Here is a 20,689-nt window from a genome sequence, read left to right on the forward strand (position 1 = left end):
CTTTTTTCTTATTTCTGTAAAGCTATGGAAAGCTATTTAAGCTATTGCTTAAAGCTATGAAAAGTAGCAAGACTACAAAACACTGTCAACTATGCACAGCGGGCAGGATGAACTTAAGGGTGTTTTTTTTCAAATACTATGCTAAGTTTCTACTCAGTTATAATCAAGCTTGAATACTGTTTGGTATTTGGACACCACAGGCAAAATATTAGAATGCACCCAGAACCCATGCCAGAGCAGGGTTGAGGAACTTTTTTCAGCCTGAGGGGCAGAGTCTGTTTTGGAGAAACTCTCAGGGGAGGGCTGCATTCCAGCGGTAGGTGGGACTGAAAAATCCTACACCCCCCAAATGTCATTGTTACCTATTAGGAAATATGTCTACTCAGAAATAAGTTTGAGCAGCATGTCTGCTTACAAATAAGTAGGGTAATCTTCTGCATGTCTACCCAGAAGTAATCAAGACTGAATTACTCAGGAGCACTTGCAAATAGCATCCGAAATATCAGGCATAGGCATGTCTACTCAGATGTATGCATGAGCATTATGTTACTCACATTAGTAGACGTGATGTTCTATTCCAATTCCAAACACACCTGTGCATATCTATTTGGAAGGAAGCAGGACAAGTCTCTGCAGTCTGCAGAACAATGCACTCAGCAGTACTTTCAAATAGCATTTGTACACAGAAGTAAGCATGCACATCATGTGTATTCACATGTAAGCAGGGCAAGTATCTGCATGTCTGCATGACAACTCAGAAGTAAGCAGAACAATGCTCACAAGGAAGTAGGGCTGGAACACTCAACAGCTTCGTCCCCGGGCCCTGCAGGAAAAAGCTCTTATCCATCCAGCTGCCCCGCTCCCTTTCCGTCCTCAGAGTCCTGTCGTATGATGCATCTTCTCTGTGACCTCCCATTTTACAAAATGTTTCATCAGTGCCTTGCTGAATTTTCTGCCACCTCCTGCAAAATACTCTAACTGCTTCTATAAGATTTTGTACTATTTCCTTGCCCTCTGTAGAAGACAGCTAGTCAAAATGCATTGGGCATATTATTCCCCATCAGCCCTTCACTCTCTTGAGTTCTCTGAACTACAAAGAACTTTGGGTTGGGGGAGGAAGGATGTTTTCCTTTACTTCACATTGCCTTTGCTAGATTATCTGCATTTCATGGGGAACTTGGGAAGGGTGGGGATTTCTTTGTGCTGGGGGTGTGGACAGGTCCAGCAATTCAATTCAGGGATGGGGAGGAATAGTTGCTGCTTATGAACAAGCTAGTTGATTTATGGAGCCTGTAACAAGTATTATTAAGCTACAAGATTTACTTTTTATGGAAATGTCAGTGCTCACCCCTCTCACACCAGTAATACTTTGGCCAGCTTTGGCCTTGTTAAGGATGCTGCAAAGAAATTGTGATGAAGTCTTATCAAATTAACAAAGGGAAGAGGAAAATGAGTGTTGATGAAAACTAAAATGGTTTTGATGGGGATCACGGGCTAGATGAGCCTTTGGCAGAATTAAAATGAAGTTACTTGCATGTAAGTTTACTTTGGTTTGAAACTGTGAACTGGAAAATAGTATATTTGCATTTTACTTACTACTAATATCAATAGGGGATTAATTTTGCAGGCTTTCTTCTTCAGTAGTCTGGATTAATTTAGTAGGCATTTGATTGATGTATAAAAGAAGTACCTCCAGACTAGCTTTCCACTTATCCTGTCTATTAAAATGTTGTCAGCCGGAAAGCAATACATTTGTGTTTATTATGTCAATAGGGACCTTATTTTGTTAGTTACTCTGAAGAAAGGCCTGACAAATATATAAAGCTATTTATGTGTTACCATGACTGTGATCTGAAAATAAGGTGGTGTTTATTTTTCCTGTAGTCACTAGCATGTCCCAATTTATATTCTTGTATCGTATTTTAATTGCAAGTAATTTTAGCTTCTTATGGAGTGTGTCCCATTTGCTGACACCCACTAGTTTAAAAAGGAGCAAAAATAATTAAAAATGGATGTGCGTGCATACTACCAACACAATATTTAATGTTTTAAAAGATAGCTTTGAACCTCTGAGCTGGAACAAGTGTGCAGAATTGTTCCCTGACTGTCCTTGTAGAGGGGTTTGACAGAGTAGCGTATGGTAGAGACAGGCTCAGTACTGGGACACTGGCATGTAGTTATTGACAGCAACTCCTCATTTTAAATGGCACACCTTCGTTCTTTCTTGGAGGCAAAGCTGAGAAAACAAAGGAATTAATTTAGGCTGTCTAGACACTTTTATTCATTTTTATTTATTAGATTTAATAGCTGCCCATCTGGCTGGCTACCTGGCCACTCTAGGCAGCGTACAATACAAATAACAACACAAAATACAACATAATCAACAAAACAACATTGATCTAAAAAAAAAAACCCTAACCCACCCCAAATGCTCGCCTGAACAGCCAGATTTTCAAAGCCTGGCGGAAGATCATCAAAGAGGGGGCATGGTGGAGGTCACTAGGGAGGAAATTCCACAGAGTGGGGGCCACTGAAGAAAAGACCCTCTCCCTAGTCCTCACCAGCCTAGCTGTCCTGGCTGATGGGACAGATAGAAGCCTCCAAGGCCGAACTTGTTGAATGGCATCCCTGGTGTTGCTGGAGGCACTCCCTAAGATGGACTGGGCCAGAACTGTATGGGGTTTTAAAGGTCAATACCAGCACCTTGAATTGGGCCTGGAAAACAACTGGTAACCAGTTCAGCTCCTTCAGCACTTTATATGTGAACAGGTGGACAGGATGTGAAAAGGAACACAGGTCTGCCACAGTCACAGTCTAATTTGGCCCTAAACGCTTTACAACTATAAGGTCCTTGATTCAGGCTTATTTTATTTTATAAGACAATAAAAGGAAGGGATCGGAGGTGACAGACCACATGGGAAAAGCCTGAGCAAATAGATGAGTCTTTAAGGGGCAATTCTATGCATGTTTAGACAGAAAAAAGTCCTACAACTCACAGCATTCCCCAGCCAGCATAGCTGTTTTTCCTTTTTAGACATGCACAGGATTGCTTCCTAAATTACCATTGAAAGGGATGAGGGGTATCAGTTACCCCCATGAGAGAATCCAGGGTGCCAAAAGCAACTACTGTGATCATAAACTAGCTCTAGTTTTCAACAGGAAATCTGAAGGTCAAGTATTGAAATGGTTTGTTGGAGGAAGAGTTTTCTGTTGATATAATTGATTCAAGTTCACTTTTTAAATAGGCCTTTTGTTCTTAGTGTAGCATCAGTATTAGGAAACCTACATAGATGAATAGTCAATATAATTTGATTTCTATTGTCAAGGGGTTTGATACCTAAGAAAATCTTGAATCGAATGATAGTTTTATTTTACTCATCTGAGATTATAGAATCTGTCATAGAAGGTACTGCTATTGTCTTACCCTCGTCTGCCACCAGAGTCTTACGGAATCCAATGGATTCCTGAATGCTCTGGGGGAATGTCCAGTAACCAGCACTGATGACCCTGTCAAAGCTCCAGTTGTGGTGTGGACATGATGGGCATCCAGGCTGCTCTGTGGTTTTCTGGGGAGCTCTATATGAATTTTAACGTCTGTATGAAAACATTGCGGAAGGTCATTAGGAGATTTGGGGCAAGGTGTCATGTCATCAGTATGTTAATGACACCCAACTCTGTTTTTCTATGACATCTGAATCAGGAGTGGCTGTGCATGTTCTGAACCAGTGCCTGGTTGCAGTAATGAATTGGATGATGGCCAACAAACTGAGCCTGAATCCTGATGAGAGAGACAGAGACCTGTGGGTGGCCAGTTTCCAGGTACAGGAATTGGGGAGTTTGCCTGTTCTATGTGGGGTATATTTACCGCATTTTACCTTGTTTCAGAACAAGGGGCTCAAGATAGGACTTCACTTTCTGGTTGGTCATGGATACTTGGAAACTTATAGAGGACACAGTCTATCCTCTGCTTTACAGACTTTTAGTAAGTTCAAAAATAGAATTTGGAATAGACAGCCTAAAAATTACATCTCTCCATGGACTTGACTACTCTGAGGAAAACAATAATCACAGAGAAAGGCAAGGGAACTTGGTAAGGAGGCAAAGGAGGGAAACATGGGAGTGCATTAGTGGTCTGTCCAAATAAGGCAGTGAGGTTATTTCAAGCAGAAGGGAGAAATGGAAACTCTGGCCCTATAAACATGGGCTAGGCACCAGAGCAGAAGAGGGAGCATGCAAGGAAGGATTGAAGAATGGGTTTGAGGGCCTAGCAACCCCTGGGTATTCTTGGAGTTGTGTGACAGTGAGTCTATCCACACTGGGTCCCATGATCAAAGAGTAGCCTAAGTGCCTGGACTCAAGGGCACTTACAGACTTTAAACTAAACAATACAAAGGGATCAGTGGCTCAGGAGTGGACTCAGGATGGGGTAGAAGAAAGGAGTCAATAGCCTGACCATGTTTCCCACCAAGGCTCTAGACTGGACAGGTAACCCTGTGGCTTGTCTGGCTTGGATGGTGACTTGGTAGTTAGGAAGGCATTTGCATTTAAGTGGAATTCCCAAGCTTCGTATAGTGCAGAACAGCATCATATTTTAATTTAATCAGTAAAGGACACATATAGGTCAAATAGGTGATAGCTCGCTTACTACCATCCAGGTCTCTCATGCCTGGCAGCCTTCAAACCTCCTTCTCTTGCAGTCTTTTCCAGAACAAAATGAATACTTTAGCCATGGGATTTGGTAGGGGTAGGCAACCGGCTACCCTCCAGATCTTTTAGACTACAGTTCCCACCAGCCTCAGCAAGCATGACCAATGGTCAGGGATTATGGGATTTGTAGTCTAAAACATTTGGTGGGGGGTACCAGCTTGCCTATCCATGTGATAGGGTGATGCAACAAAAATACAACACACAAACTGCACATCTACATAAAGCTATCATGGCTGACTTAAGCAAACTGGATTTGGCAACCTGGATTCTCATATGGGTAACTGATAAAGGGCATCTTCACATGGAGCTTTTATTCTGTTATCGAGATTGGTTATTCACAGAAGTGTGTGGGCCCTTTAGATGACATTGTTAACCTCCAGGGCATCTCCCACACTTTATTGCATTTTTTTTTAAAGATCGGAGATAATGAACTATCAAATTACTACGCATAAGTTCTGCTTCAGTTCCCTTGTGAAAAAGGAAAAGCTGCAATAAGAAGAGCTGAACCACAGTGCCATCTAGCAGCTGTATAATGAAACATATGAGAAGACTCAGATAAAGGGGAAAAGGGGGGAAGGAAGCACGTGTAAAGGGAGTCTGTCGTGATCCTGTATTTAAAACGGAAGCTGAAAGCCCCCATTTTAAATGTGGGATTTTAGGCTGGTGTAGAGAAGCTCATAATGCCTTGCCTTGCTTCCCAGGGAATAATTGGGAGCATATTTGTCAGAGATTTTTGCTCAGTTTGTTGCCTGGGCCTTATAGTAAATAGCATGCTATTCAGACAGATACTGTTCAGACAAACTTCATACATGTTGCAAAACCTTACTCTCAGGCCCTCCTCCCTCTCTCTCCCTCTCTCTTTGTGGGTGGGAGAAAGAAAGAGAGCATTGCTGTTTCTCTGTCAGCTTTAGGAAAATATATGACTTCCTTGTACAGCCATATTCAATAGCTGTCTCACAAGATCCTATTTATAGTTCATTATTACTTTGTAGGCACCTAATTTCCCATTAAGTTAGTCTTCAGTCTCTGTAATACAAGTGTGAAAAGCAATGCTTCTCCCAAAATGTTTTCTTTTGTCCTTTGTGACTGAATTATGAAATACGTAGGGTGATAAGAAACATCAGATTACTTTTGAACATCAGTCAGTTTGTAGTAAATAACTCTTAAATGTATTTTATTATGAAATGTCTTTATCCTGGGTTGGTGTTATATATTTTCCCTATTGTTCTGAGATATCAAACAGATTCTATGCAATTAGTCCTCCATGGTACGTCACTGAAATCCCAGTGAAGCTAAAGTATTTTGTTTGAACCTATTTAGTCCCACTGTAGCTAACATGTTTCATTCTGTTTACATCCAGTCTCTTTAGTTAAATCCAGGATCCATGGGCAGTAGTTCTAAGTTGGTATCAAATACCTTAGAAAGTGGTTACCTTTGGGGCATCCTCTTAAAATGTTTTAGGAGCCTCTTAATCTGAAGATTCTTATTAGAAGCCTGTTCCTTCCTTATGCAAGGGTGGAAGAAAGGACAGCCAGTTCTGAGTGTTTGTGTGCATGTATACACCTGATATTTAATGTTTTGGTATTGTGACCTCGGTAATTAGTAAGGGCACACCTCAAATGCCACTTCTGCAAATGTTAAGCAGAATGAAATTATATGTTTCATCAGTGTGTGTACTGCCTTCAAAGTCTATCAACAGTCCACATTAAGATGCTTAAAAAGTGAAATCTAATATCTGAATAATCAAGCATAGCTCTTTATGTGTGAGGCAGTATTTCAGTAGAGCATTAATAAGGAAGGAGTAAACTACACAATGATCTACCTCTTTGTGCTGTTGTAAGTTTGCAGCTGATAGTGAGGCTATTTGTTGGGAGACAATCATTTCGAATGATAGCGCTTTGTTAGACCATGGTTTTATTTTCTCTCTCTCTTAATTTTCAAAGGGCCAGCTGTCTACTATTTTGAGCAAAAAGGGTTAGATAGCAGATATGTCAAGTTTTCTTTTCTAAATCAACTGTGTTATAGTCATTGCCCTAAAAATTGGAAACATGGGTTGCTTTTTTCTTGGCCAATACAAGAAAATCAGATTTACTGATTTACTATCAGATTTTTTGATAGTATATTTTTCTGCCATTGGTTTGCTTTGTGCAACTTCATGAAGCGTACTTCTTAAATATAGGCAGTTTTAAAAGCAATGATCCACTATTATCTCAGACACATGTTTAACTTGCAAATTGCCCAAAGTTCCCTACGAGTTGTTTAATTAAACAATAGGCATTGTTTTAATACGTTTATCCTGTTTTTCTTTTGCCAAGTCGATGTAGCTGTCACCATTGTTTTGCGCTGATGTGGCCAAAAAAGAAATAAAAATGAGATGATAGAGAGCATTAGCTGAACAACTTATATAATTACCACTGTGTATAATCTTCTCCGCTTCCACTAATGTCTATAGTACCACGTATTGCTATTATCTGTAATGTGTATGGCATGTATCAGTCATTCTTCAATTCCTCTTATAAGCTGCTTTTAAAGGTGCCCTTGAGGGCAAAGACAGATCTTACAGTATACTCCAAAGCAAGGATGGCTGACGCCCTGTGAGGCACATCTAGCTTCCAAAGCAACTTTTCCTGGCTTTACCAAATGCAGCTGATGCAGGTTTTAATCACAATTTCATTTGGAAGGGAAAAGAAGCAAGGAGGCACATTTCATATAAATTTAGGCTGGAAACAGACATAATATAAAAAGAGGGTTCACATAGCACTGTGATTCTGTTATCTTTAGAAGGAATATTTTTGTAGTTTTTATACTGATTTTGCATTTTATAATTATTTATTTATTGCATTTCTATCCCGCCTTGTTTCCTCTTGCAAGGAACCCAAGGCAGCTTACATTCTCCTCCTCCTCCTCCATTTTATCCTCACAACAACAGCCCTATGAGGTAGGTTGGGCTGAGAGTCTGTGACTGGCCCAAAGTCACCCAGTGAGTTTCCATGGCCGAGTGGGGACTAGAACCCAGTTTATATGTTTATATGATTTTATTATAATTACACTGTATGAATCATCTTGAGGAGGCTGCATGGCTCTTAAAGGCAGTGTATAAATATTTAAAATATCATCATCATCTTGCCTTTGCAACTAATCTGGTAGATGAGCATAATGGCAAACTGAATAACAGATCTAGCCTGTCTTGTTTTTCCCAGGCCACTATTCCCACTGCTGCAGCCACCTCCTCAACAACTTCATCTTTTTCTGGCTGGCAAAGGGGGAAAACCACCCTGCAACCAGATGTCTGAAAATGGAAGATGACACTGCTCCCATCTCAGGCACATAGTTTCAGGGAAGAAGAAAAAAAGTAGAGAACCTTAAAACAGGCAAGCAAAAATGAAAAAAAAAAAAAATAGGGTAAACAAGACAAAATATATTTATTGTAGGAGACTTGGTAAACTTTCCTGAGCTAGAATTGGAAAAGAAAGAGGAGTCAAGTGAAGGAGTGGTCAAGTAGTGGTCAAGTGAAGGAGCCGGTATAGAGGAATAAGTCTTTGAGCCAGTCTTCAGTGTGCTGGCATGCTTGCCTTACCGGACACTTGTGATGGCACTCTTGTAGTATGATTGCAGAATATACAGTGAGTCCTCGTTTATATTATGTCTGTCTTTAGCTTTAATGTATTCCTCTCTTATAAACCAGCATGGTGGAATGGTTAGAGTGTTGGATGTAGGCTTAGGGAAACGCAAGTTCAAATCCCCACTTAGCGATCAAGCTCACTGAGTGACATTGTGACAAACCAGACCTCCCCCCACCCCTCGTTTAAGAACTGCCTCTAAACAAAAGGACATAGCCAGACATGGAGAGATAACAAAATCCCTCCACCATGATTTATGCTTACAGGAATCACCCGGAGGATACAAGACCAGTTTCACTGAAGCTAGGGAGTGTTCACCTTGAATGTACCTCTTGGGGAGTTGTCCAGCCTCATTGAAATATATTTGAATTTTAAATCTTTCTTTATCTTCATGTGAATAACAGAGGCAACACTGGGCTCAGCTATGCCAGTGAGTACCAAGTGTGGGCACCATAAATGTGGGGAAAAAATGACAGCCAGTGTGGTGTACTGGTGAGAGTGTTGGACTGGGATTGGGGAACCTGGGTTCAAGTCCCTACGCATTCATGATGCTCACCAGGTGACTTTGGGCCAGTCACTGACTCTCAGCCTAACCTACCTCACAGGGCTGTTGTGAGGATAATATGGAGAAGCAGAGGTTCATATATCATGCCTTGGGCTCCTTGGAAGAAAAGATGGTATATAAATGTATCAAATAAAGAAATAATGCATAGAAATTATGTATATTTTGCAAAATGCACGTCTGTATGAATTCTCATGCAGACCAATAAAATAAAAATTCAGTCTGATGTGAATATGGGATAGAATGAACTTGACAATGGAAAATAAGAACATGAGCTAAATAGAGCTTGATAGATTCACCCTTCCCTACAGTCAATAGGAAAAAGGGTACAATACCGTCTGTTTATAACAAACCGAGTGGTGCACTGTTACTTTGTTCAGTGCACTTGATTGCCCTTTATCAGCTGGACTTCCCTGCCAGACTCCCTGAGATCAAACTATCTTGCTTTTCCCTTGAGTCAACACCACAACTAATGCCTCCCGTTTTGTACAGACATTGGTACTTATTGGGAGGCGGAGCTGGGAGCTTTCCTCATGCTTATAGGCCACTTCCATCTCGGAGGCTGAGTGCAGGTGAAGCCATGCTCCATTTAGTCCCATCATCGCAGGCACAGTCCAAACTGCTGCATGTGATAGTAAAAAGGCACTAAACAATAGTCTATGCCATTAAGAACGATCACATATTAAATAGATCCATGAAACACAAAACACAATAATGAAATAAACAGTACCCAACCAAGTATTTAGATGCTTGCAACATCGCAACTAATATCTTCTCCCTGTCCCATAAAACATCATTAATTGAAGACAAATGCATTACAGTTTACATATAACTAAATAGTTACAGTTTAAACATGACCGTTTCCACCTTTTCTCACCCCATCCAAATATTAATTGTATTCATTTTAGTTCAGCCAATTACACTGACTTATCATGTTTGCTTGTTTGTTTCATGCAGGTTATAGGCAATTTTGTAACTTTAGATTAATTGTTTTATCTCATCCTCCGACACTGAACCTACCATGCTGGCTATTGAGGGCAGGAATTCTTAAATGTTGTTAGTGATACAAATAAATATTGTAGTCTAATATTTTCAGGTAATGTATCCTATGGTTATTCATATCTGGAATATGAAGTTGTGGCATTTGTTTTCCTTAGTTTTCTCTGATACTACTTCTCCCATTTTCTCATTGGCAGTCTTACATTACACACACACACACACACACACACACACACAATCCCCTTTATAGTTGCCTTCTATAGTTGCCTATAGTTGCTTTGGACACGGTGACTGTGGGCTGGTTATTGATATAGGAGTTGGACAGTAGTTTAGCTCAAGAGGCTGTTCCTCCTCCTGGCATGAAAGACATGGCCTTTGAAGACAACATCTGAGGAACTGAGTAGTTACTATCCAGGCTGTTTCTGTGTTAATATCCTTAATAGGGGTTCTACTATGTTGCTACTTCATACAGACAAAGGGGCCAACACAGGTGTTCTGAAAATGTAGCACTCACCTACATATCTATTTTTGATTACGCTAATTACCAGGGATGACTGCACAGGGAGGCTTATGTCTTTCAAAATCATATATCCAGTGTGACGGACAGTGTGGTATATGGTTAGAGTGTTGGACCGGGACTGGGGAGACCTGGGTTCAAGTCCCTACTCGACCATGAAGCTCACTGGGTGACTCTGGGTCAGTCACAGACTCTCAGCCTAACCTACCTCACAGGGCTGCTGTGAGGATAAAATGGAGAGGATGTATGCCACCTTGGATTCCTTGGAGGAAAAGGTGGGATATAAATGTAACAAATAAATATGTAAATCCACCACACACACCCCATGTTGCTGGAATATGGAGAGAGAGAAAATTCCTATGGGCACCATGGGAGGAGTAATTTAGACCCGGGTCACTCTGGGCAGTAAAGATGTAAGTCTCCCTTCCCTGTGTGCAACATTTCTGATAAGGATCTCATACCCACACCCCTATAATTAACTTCATCAAAACCAGATACGTAATTGAATACTGTGCATTTTTAGAATGCTTGTTTTCGCCTATAGTCTCACTCAAGTGTGGAAATGTGGGGATAAGTTCACTATGTGATGTGTCAGTTGATGAAGCTGCCACACAATTCTGTTATTATTTAACTGAATTATGAGGACAGAATATAACCCATGATTTCATTGTCTCTTATGCCCATTGGGGAGATTTATAAGGAAACTGTTTCTTTGGGTGTATGTGGGAGTGTTTTGCAACCAAAACGTTTAAAGAATATCCACATTTCTCTGAGCAAAATTACACTTTTTTTCCACCTCTTTTATTTTTAGAATATCATTGTTAAAAGATGGAGGACTCCGAATAACTAATGTGAGTAAATCAGATGCTGGAAGTTATACTTGCCTGGCAGAGAACCAGTTTGGAAAAGCTAGTAGCTCAACCAGCTTATTAGTTACAGGTAATTAGATAGCTAATTGTCTTTCACTTGCAGATTGTATGGATTGAGAAATTTGTGAAAGAGACATTTCAATTTTGAATTCTCAGCTTATTTTTTAAATTGCATTGTTTGCACATTTCATATAAAATATGAAATTTGTGTTCTTGTTAAGCTGATATGGACACCACTTTATACAGTAGAATATTTATATGCCATTGACTCTAGATTTCAGAGAGTTGGATCCAGAGTATTCCTTCTGCTCAGTCCTTCAGTTTGAAAGGGACTGGGATCCAGTGGAGGGGAGGCTCCCACTGGAGGAAGCAGGGCAGTGATTTTCCTAAATCCCCCTTCCCTCCTGCATTATCTGTGTCACCTCCCACATTGTTCCACCTCCCAACCACCAAGAGCAACTTTTCAGGGGCTGCAAGAGGAAGGAGGAATTGTCAAGTATCACCTCCTCTCTTCTCCCAGGGCGAACATCATGTGGGTGGAGTTCCATCCAAGACAGTGACTCTCAGCTGTTTTCTAAGACATTCTCTGTTTCCATGGACAGCAATATAAAATCTCTGTCTTTGCCATCTTGGTTGCTGCTTGATTCTGCATTTGCAGGAGAGGAACAGGTTCAGTCTTTCTGGAAATTATGGAACTAATTTCCCCCCCCCCCTTTAGAAACATAAAAGAGATCTGATCTCCACTGCAAAAAGGTAGGAAGGAGCAGAATTGTTCTTTTTTTTCAAGGGCAACAATGCAGACTTCCCTTTTTAAAAGAAAAAAAGCAGAACTGATCTTTTCATAGAGCATAAAAATAAAGGGACCCTCCATATCCTCTGGTTGTCACTTGTCATACTGTTCAGACCTCTCTTGGGCTTTTACGCTGCTATATATTTATGCCTAGGTTCCCTCACAGCACATTCCTGTTTCAGAGGCAGATTTTGCACCATTTCTGGTTTCATCAGACTTTCCCTGCACTATTTGAGATGAGCTTCTGGAGCACACATTTGTCTCTGCTTCCTTATTTGACAGATTTGCCAGGGTTGTTGTTGTTGTTCAGTCGTTCAGTCGTGTCTGACTCTTCGTGACCCCATGGACTATAGCACTCCAGGCCTTCCTGTCCTGCGCTCTCTCCCGGAGCGTGCTCAAGTCCATATTCATTGCATCAGTGATACTATCTAGCCATCTCATCCTCTGCCGTCCCCTTCTCCTTTTGCCTTCAGTCTTTCCCAGCATCAGGGTCTTTTCCAGAGAGTTTTCTCTTCGCATTAGGTGGCCAAAATATTTCAGCTTCAGTATCTGTCCTTCCAATGAGCACTCAGGGTTGATTTCCTTTAGGATTGACTCATTTGACCTCCTTGCAGTCCAGGGGACTTGTAAGAGTCTTCTCCAGCACCACAGTTCGAAAGCATCAATTCTTCAGAGCTCAGCCGTCCTTATAGTCCAGCTCTCACAGCCATACGTTACTACTGGGAAAACCATAGCTTTGATTAGATGGACCTTTGTCGGCAAGGTGATGTCTCTGCTTCTTACTATGCTGTCTAGGTTTGCCATAGCTTTCCTCCCAAGGAGCAAGCATCTTTTAATTTCATGGCTACAGTCACCGTCTGCAGTGATCTTGGAGCCCAAGAAAATAAAATCTGTCACTGCTTCCATTTCTTCCCCTTCCATATGCCAGGAAGTGATGGGGCCAGTTGCCATGATCTTCATTTTTTTAATGTTGAGTTTCAAACCAGCTTTTGCACTCTCCTCTTTCACCCTCAACAAGAGGCTCTTTAGGTCCTCTTCGCTTTCTGCCATTAGGGTGGTATCGTCTGCGTATCTGAGGTTGTTGATAATTCTCCCAGCAATCTTAATTCCGACCTGTGATTCATCCAACCCGGCGTTTCTCATGATGTACTCTGCATATAAGTTAAATAAGCAGGGCGACATTATGCAGCCTTGTCGTACTCCTTTCCCACTTTTGAACCAATCAGTTGTTCCATGTCTGGTTCTTACTGTTGCTTCTTGAACCTCGTACAGGTTTCTCAGAGGAAAGGTAAGGTGGTCTGGTACTCCTATCTCTTTCAGAATTTGCCACAGTTTGTTGTGATCCACACAATCAAAGGCTTTAGCATAGTCAATGAAGCAGAAGTATTTTTCTGGAATTCTCTTGCTTTCTCCACGATCCAGCGAAAGTTGGCGATTTGATCTCTAATTCCTCTGCCTCTTGGAAACCCAGCTTGTACTTCTGGTAGTTCTCGGTTCGCATACTGCTGAAGCCTAGCTTGTAGGATTTTGAGCATAACCTTGCTGGCATGTGAAATGAGCGCAATTATACGGTAGTTTGAACACCCTTTGGCATTGCCCTTCTTTGGAATTGGAATGTAAACTGACCTTTTCCAGTCTTGTGGCCACTGTTGAGTGTTCCAAATTTGTTGGCATATTGAGTGCAGCACTTTAGAAGCATCATCTTTTAGGATTTTAAATAGCTCAGCTGGAAGACTGTCATCTCCGCTAGCTTTGTTGTTAGTAATGCTTCCGAAGGCCCACTTGACTTCACTCTCTAGGATGTCCGGCTCAAGTTCAGTGACCACACTATCATGGCTATCAGGGACATTAAGATCTTCCCTGTATATTTCTTCTGTGTATTCTTTCCACCTCTTCTTAATCTCATCTGCTTCTGTTAGGTCCCTGCCTTCTTTGTCCTTTATCATGCCCGTCTTGGCACAAAACGTTCCGTTGAGATCTCTGATTTTCTTGAAGAGATCTCTTGTCTTTCCCATTCTGTTGTTTTCTTCGATTTCTTTGCATTGTTCATTTAAGAAGGCCTTCTTGTCTCTCCTTGCTATTCTCTGGAACTCTGCATTCAGTTGACTATATCTTCCCCGTTCTCCCTTGCTTTTCGCTTCCCTTCTTTCCTCAGCTACTTGTAAAGCCTCCTCAGACAGCCACTTGGCTTTCTTGCATTTCTTTTTCTTTGGGATGGATTGAGTTGCTGCCTCCTGAACAATGTTACGTACCTCCATCCATAGTTCCTCTATGGCACTCTATCAGGTCTAATCCCTTAAATCTATTCATCACCTCCACTGTATATTCATAAGGGATATGATTTTCGACACCTGAATGGTTTAGTGGTTTTCCCGACGTTCTTCAATTTAAGACGAAATTTTGCAAGAAGCAGCTCATGATCTGAGCCACAGTCAGCTCCAGGTCTTGTTTTGACTGACTGTATAGAGCTTCTCCATCTTTGGCTGCAAAGTACATAATCAATCTGATTTCAATATTGACCATCTGGTGATGTCCATGTGTAGAGTCGCCTCTTGTGCTGTTGGAAAAGCGTGTTTGCTATGATCAGCGTGTTCTCTTGGCAAAACTCTATTAGCCTTTGCCCTGCTTCATTTTGTACACCAAGGCCATGCCTGCCTATTATTATCCCAGTGATTTCTTGACTTCCTACTTTAGCATTCCAATCCCCTATGATGAAGAGGACATCTTTTTTTGGTGTTAGTTCTAGAAGGTGTTGTAGGTCTTCATAAAACCGATCAACCTCAGCTTCTTCAGCATCAGTGGTTGGGGCCTAGACTTGAATTACTGTGATGTTGAATGGTTTGCCTTGGATTCATACTGAGATCATTCTATCGTTTTTGAGATTGTACCCCAGTACTGCTTTTCCCACCCTTTTCTTGACTATGAATGCTACTCCATTTCTTCTAAGGGATTCTTGCCCACAATAGTAGATATGATGGTCACCTGAATTAAATTTGCTCATGCTTGTCCATTTTAGTTCGCTGATTCCCAAGATGTCGATGTGCAATCTTGCCATCTCATGTTTGACCACCTCCAGCTTACCTTGATTCATTAATCTGACATTCCAGGTTCCTAAACAATATTGTTCTTTACAGCATCGGATTTTCTTTTCACCACCAGACACATCCACAGCTGACTGTCCTTTTAGCTTTGGCCCAGCCACTTCACTCTTTCTGGCGCTACTTGGAAATTCCCTCTGCTCTTCCCCAGTAGTATATTGGACACCTTCCGACCTGAGGGGCTCATCTTCCGGTGTCATATCTTTTAGCCTTGTGATACGTTCCATGGGGTTTTCTTGGCAAGAATCCTGGAGTGGGTTGCCATTTCCTTCTCCAGTGGACCACATTTTGTCAGAACTCTCTGCCATGACCTGTCCATCTTGGGTGGCCCTGCACAGCATAGCTTATGGCTTCACTTAGTTACGTAAGCCCCTTCGCCACAACAAGGGAGTGATCCATGAAGGGGTTGCCAGGGTTAGGAATTCTCAATTAGGCTCAATTACAGGTGCTCCTTTTAACATATGCTCCCAGTTGGTAAGGAGTTGCCAGAATAATCCTTATTATCACACTGTGGTAGCTGTGAAGACTTTAGTGCTTGGAGGTGATCATGAGAATTAGCCCCATTCTAGGGCACGTGAAGACTACCACTTGAAGGCTGTGGGTTCAACTTTTACCTTGGTTTCTCCCTGTCTTATGGAAGATCTTAATGGAGAGAATGTAACTGTCTGACATAAGCTTTCTAATGAGGCATCTAGCTGCTTTCTACTTAAGCTTACTACTTAAAGAGGCATCCAGCAGCAGCACCTTGGCATATCTGTGAAATAGAAATAATGATTGAATAGATTTGTGCACTATCTGAGAAATCTACTAAAATTATAATGTGAGTAGTGAGATTTAACTCATAGTTGTGTGGGTCAGCAGTCTCTCTCAACTTTCCTTCCAAACCCACCTTCAGCAAAAGACTCTATATTTCTAGAGTACTCCATCACAAATAGTTAGACTGGAAACAAACTTTAAAATTTCCCCTCTCCAAAAACAAGATTAAATAGCAGTAGTTGTTTAATAATCCAGTGATTTTTAAACTCCCTCCCCCTTTCATTTTTTTTCTAGATATGAAATAATTGCCCAGCTGTTTTTTTAATGTCTTCTTACAGTCCTGAAAGATGCTTAGAGTTACGAAAATCTTTGAGGCAGGGAAGGTATACTAAGAGTTTGACTCATAGAATCATAGAATAGAATCATAGAATAGTAGGGTTGGAAGGGACCTACAAGGCCATCTAGTCCAACCCCTGCTCAATGCAGGAATCCAAGTCAGAGCATCCCTGGCAGATGGCTGTCCAGCCCCATCTTGAATGCCTCCAGTGTGGGAGAGCCCACTACCTCCCTAGGTAATTGGTTCCATTGTCATATTTCTCTGACAGACAGGAAGTTTTTCCTGATGTTCAGCCGGAATATGGCTTCCTGTAACTTGAGCCCATTATTCTGTGTCCTGCATTCTGGGATGATTGAGAAGAGATCCTGACCTTCCTCTCTGTGACAACTTTTCAAGGACTTGAAAAACACGATCATACCTCCCCTCAGTCTTCTCTTCTCAAGGCTAAACATGCCCGGTTCTTTCAGTCTCTCCTCATAGGGCTTTGTTTCCAGTCCCCTGATCATCTTCGTTGCCCTCCTCTGAACCCTCTCCAGCTTGTCTGCATCCTTCTTAAAGTGCGGTGCCTGCACTCAGTTACTTTTGCGTGTCTGGATTTTGCAGAAAATCATAGTTTTTTAAAAAAAAAAACAGTGCAGAAAAGTCGGCCAGTAACTCAAGCAACTAAAATTAACTGTGCCTGTTCTCCACAGAGCCAACTCGGATAACTCTGGCACCTTCAAATATGGATGTTACTGTAGGAGAAAGTGTAATCTTGCCCTGCCAAGTCCAGCATGATCCACTGCTGGACATAGGTTTCACATGGTATTTTAATAGTGCATTGACTGACTTCAGAAAAGATGCATCACATTTTGAGAGAGTAGGTGGGGTAAGTTGTAAAGTATTTATTTCACTTTTGATTTATGAACTGTAACTGTAACACTATAATAGTCCTTTCAAAGGGACAAAAGTATGAACATTATATTTCTGTTAAATTTTTAGTTTGTTTGATTGTTTTAAATGTTATTATAGTGTAACCTTATGAGAAACGCAATACATTGCCATTAAATTACTTGTGGCAGCCTGAGGTTTGCTTTATATTGTTAATTGATTAAAACAACTGAAGAATTTCTACAAAATAAAATCTACCCTTTTTTTATTAGTTGCGTAAATGTACATAGGTTGATTGACTTTCCAGATTGTCTTTTGCAGTAGTCTATGCACTGTGCTAGGATATTTCTGATAGCAATTTCCTTACCCTGTAAAGAATCCCAGGAATTAAGGAAGAGGCATTTACATACTTATTTGACATGCTGATGACTGGGCATGCCTGTCCCACTAGGCACGTATACAGTCTCTTGCTTCTAAGAGCCAAACTAGATATTATAGGTCAGCCATAGTTTAATTCCTATGTCTATCCTATTCACATATAAAGCAGCAACGGTGTATGTCATTTTTACACAAAGTGGTACGTAAGCGAGAAGTGTGGAATCTTCCCCATCCTTATCTCCTAATACTCTTCCGGCATTTATTCCTGGATGCGATAAGTAATCCAGGCTGTGAGAAAAATGCTAGAAGAAAAGGAGCATAGAGAGGTACAGAGAAGAATGGTTCAGCTTCACTCCTGTACATCTTCTTTTTGGTATAAAAAAAGAACACCCCCACACCCCCAAACGAGGAGCAGACATGTGAGCAACCAACAGCAGGCTGGTTTGTACATACATCAGACTGTTCATCTCTTAAAACAGGGATCTGCAAGATGTGTTCCTCATGCAGCTCCTGCTGCACCCCTGCTGCTACCCTCCACTGTTCCCCAAAATTGGCTGGGTGGAGGATTTTTGTTTTCAAGTTAAATTTGATCCTTTTAGTGCTCCATGGCTGCTACAGACATCATTTTTTCATTTATTTAATTTTTAATGTATTATCCTTTTTGGCAAGGAGAGAGGTCTAGCCCACGGGGACAGGGGAGGAAAATGTCCCCTGGACCTCCTGCAGTTGCCCACCTCTGTCTTAAAAAGAGGGTGTTTTAAAACTGAAACTTTTGCCCCTATGAGAAGAAAAAGGTGGAGCAGTGAACTTCAGAAAATAATGTACATCAACAATAAAGCAAGGCTAGAGGTGACAAGTGCGAGACATATTAACAATCAAAAGCAATTTCACTGTGTACAAAATGAAGCTTTCCCTGGAAGAGTTCTTAAACTCAGTGTGAGATTGCTGATTTCCCAGCAAATAATTAAGAATGGCCTATGCTCACCTCAAACATCTGTATGGGCTTTGCAAGCATTCCTTGCTAGGGATGGGTGAGAAATTTATTGGGTTAAATTCACACTTCCTGAATTTCTACACAAACTGGAATGCAACAATACAGTGATAACTTACTTGAATTTTGCGATGAAGTTTGCAAATTTAAAAAAAAAACGCACACAAAAATGTATATATTAGAGAAATGTGCACACAAAAATCCATACATTAGGGAAAGGAGTGCACAAACCCATGTTATATTAGAGCAAGTCTCTTGTGAAAAAGGTGTATATTTACAGTAGCATATCCCAGGATGCATATTTTTTAAAAAAATGTGTACAACAATGCATACATTTAGATACATGTGCACAAAATACTCAGAAATTTTTGTGAGGACTTTAAAAAATCAAATTCACAAGCTGATGTGGAAATGGGATGGAACAAACATAATGTAGGAAAAATGAGAAACTGAGTGGAATAGAACTTGACAGATTGCCCATCCCTATTCTTTGCAAATATAAAATATCAAGGGATTTAGTCAATGCTCTCAAGGATAGTTCTGAAAGCCTAGGTGGTTTGGGCCACCATCCCTCTTTGTTCAGCTCCCACCCACCTTTACAAGTAAGAAAAAAAATCCGAACCTTTTACCCCTGATGGGGGGTCAGGGACTGAAGCAGAGGAAAAAGGGAGTCCTGCCCAGCAACTGCAATAATTGAAATGAAGCTTCTTCAGAGAACCACAGGCACAAGACAGGTCGGAGAGCACAAATGTTTTTGCATGTAGAAGTCCTCAGAACTTATGGGTTCTCTGACATGTATCAAGTTAGTCTTCCACAGGGGTAAAACACCCGATCTGCGTGTCACGACGACAAATCTTGGGTTAGTGTAAGGTTTCAACGTGGGTTGTCTTACTTCTCCATTGTTAGATGGGTGCAAGCAGCTTCTGAATTACTAACAGGCTGCCTGTAAACCATTGCAACTATCAGCATGTCAGAAAGGCTAGGGTCAGCTGAAATTGTGCAGGCATCAGTATTAGAAGTGGCTACAATGTTGTTACTGGTTTTAATACCATGCAGACTGTTGACGATTTGTGTTCTATGGGTCAGCGCAGTGCTCATCATGGAAGGTGACCTTCCTGTCATTGCAACTTGTCCATGGCAGCATAGATCTAATTTTGCTAGCGGAAGATGTGAGTGAAGTCTCTTCTACTGCCAAGTCTCCAAGAAACATTGTCAGTTTGAGAGCTTGTTGCTGTAGCATTCTTATTGTGCTTTCATGGTATCCAGGATTGATTTATACAAAATGCAAAGGCTTTGGTATAACATTCCTAGTGATATGATGAATGATTAATATTGGAACTCAACGTCTCATGCACACACACACGCACACACACACACACAGTCTCTGTGCAGCATGATGTTGCTATGATTAGATTTGGCATAGTTTTGTCTATTCAAACGTGTCATCGAAGGAGCACTCAAGTTTTTATTTAAGTTTTATTTATTTATTTTATATAAACAAAAAAATTATTCTGTTTGTCAATCCCATGGGCACGTTTATACTTCGAATGCTTAGTACAAGATTGGTTTTAGTGAATAAATTGCTGCGCTGAGGGAGGGTGCAGACTAAAGATGCACTTTCCACCGTGTGTTTCTGCTTTATGGGTTGCTTTACAGTGTCATTTCTCACTGTATTGTGTGAATTTATGTGTTGTGTTCTTTCTCTCTGGAAGAATTTTAATCTGCACTTTTAAACCCCAAACATCACACCCTTCTTTATTAATGCTGCACAATAAGAGGAATGCTTTAATTTTTCAGTTTATATTATGCCAAAAGAGGGATAATATCAATTCAATTAAGACAATCACTTCCAAAAACTGACTGAGAAGGGCATGGCCTATATTGCAGTAAAAACATAATATTTTGTTCAAGACATTTTAAATAATTTGGTAAATATATATTATCTGAGAACAAAGGTCCCTGAAAAATATTTAATTCAAAGTATTAAGTGCTACCAGTTGTGAGCATAGGGGAAATAAAAGGAAAACCTGTTCCTCTAAGCCAATCCAGCCACTGATTTTCATGCCCGAAAAACTTTAGGAATATTCTCATGTCATGGTATCTCCCTCAAATTAACAGGAACATAGCTTTGTTGTTGTTCAGTCGTTCAGTCGTGTCCGACTCTTCGTGACCCCATGGACCATAGCACGCCAGGC

At 40.9% G+C, this 20,689-nt stretch overlaps 1 protein-coding gene across 1 annotated transcript in view; it reads left to right on the top strand.

Annotated features, from left to right (window-relative positions):
* The window catches only part of CNTN3 (contactin 3), a 393,326-nt gene that overhangs the window by 340,284 nt on the left and 32,353 nt on the right, over positions 1-20,689 (top strand). The window contains exons 10-11 of the mRNA XM_084832495.1: positions 11,217-11,344; positions 16,948-17,123. Of these exons, the coding sequence (XP_084688621.1) occupies positions 11,217-11,344; positions 16,948-17,123 (304 nt within the window). The remainder of the gene's footprint in view (positions 1-11,216; positions 11,345-16,947; positions 17,124-20,689) is intronic.

This window comes from Heloderma suspectum, chromosome 2, assembly GCF_057233095.1.
Source record: "Heloderma suspectum isolate Gila_16-S chromosome 2, 16-S_ref, whole genome shotgun sequence".
NCBI lineage: Eukaryota > Metazoa > Chordata > Lepidosauria > Squamata > Helodermatidae > Heloderma > Heloderma suspectum.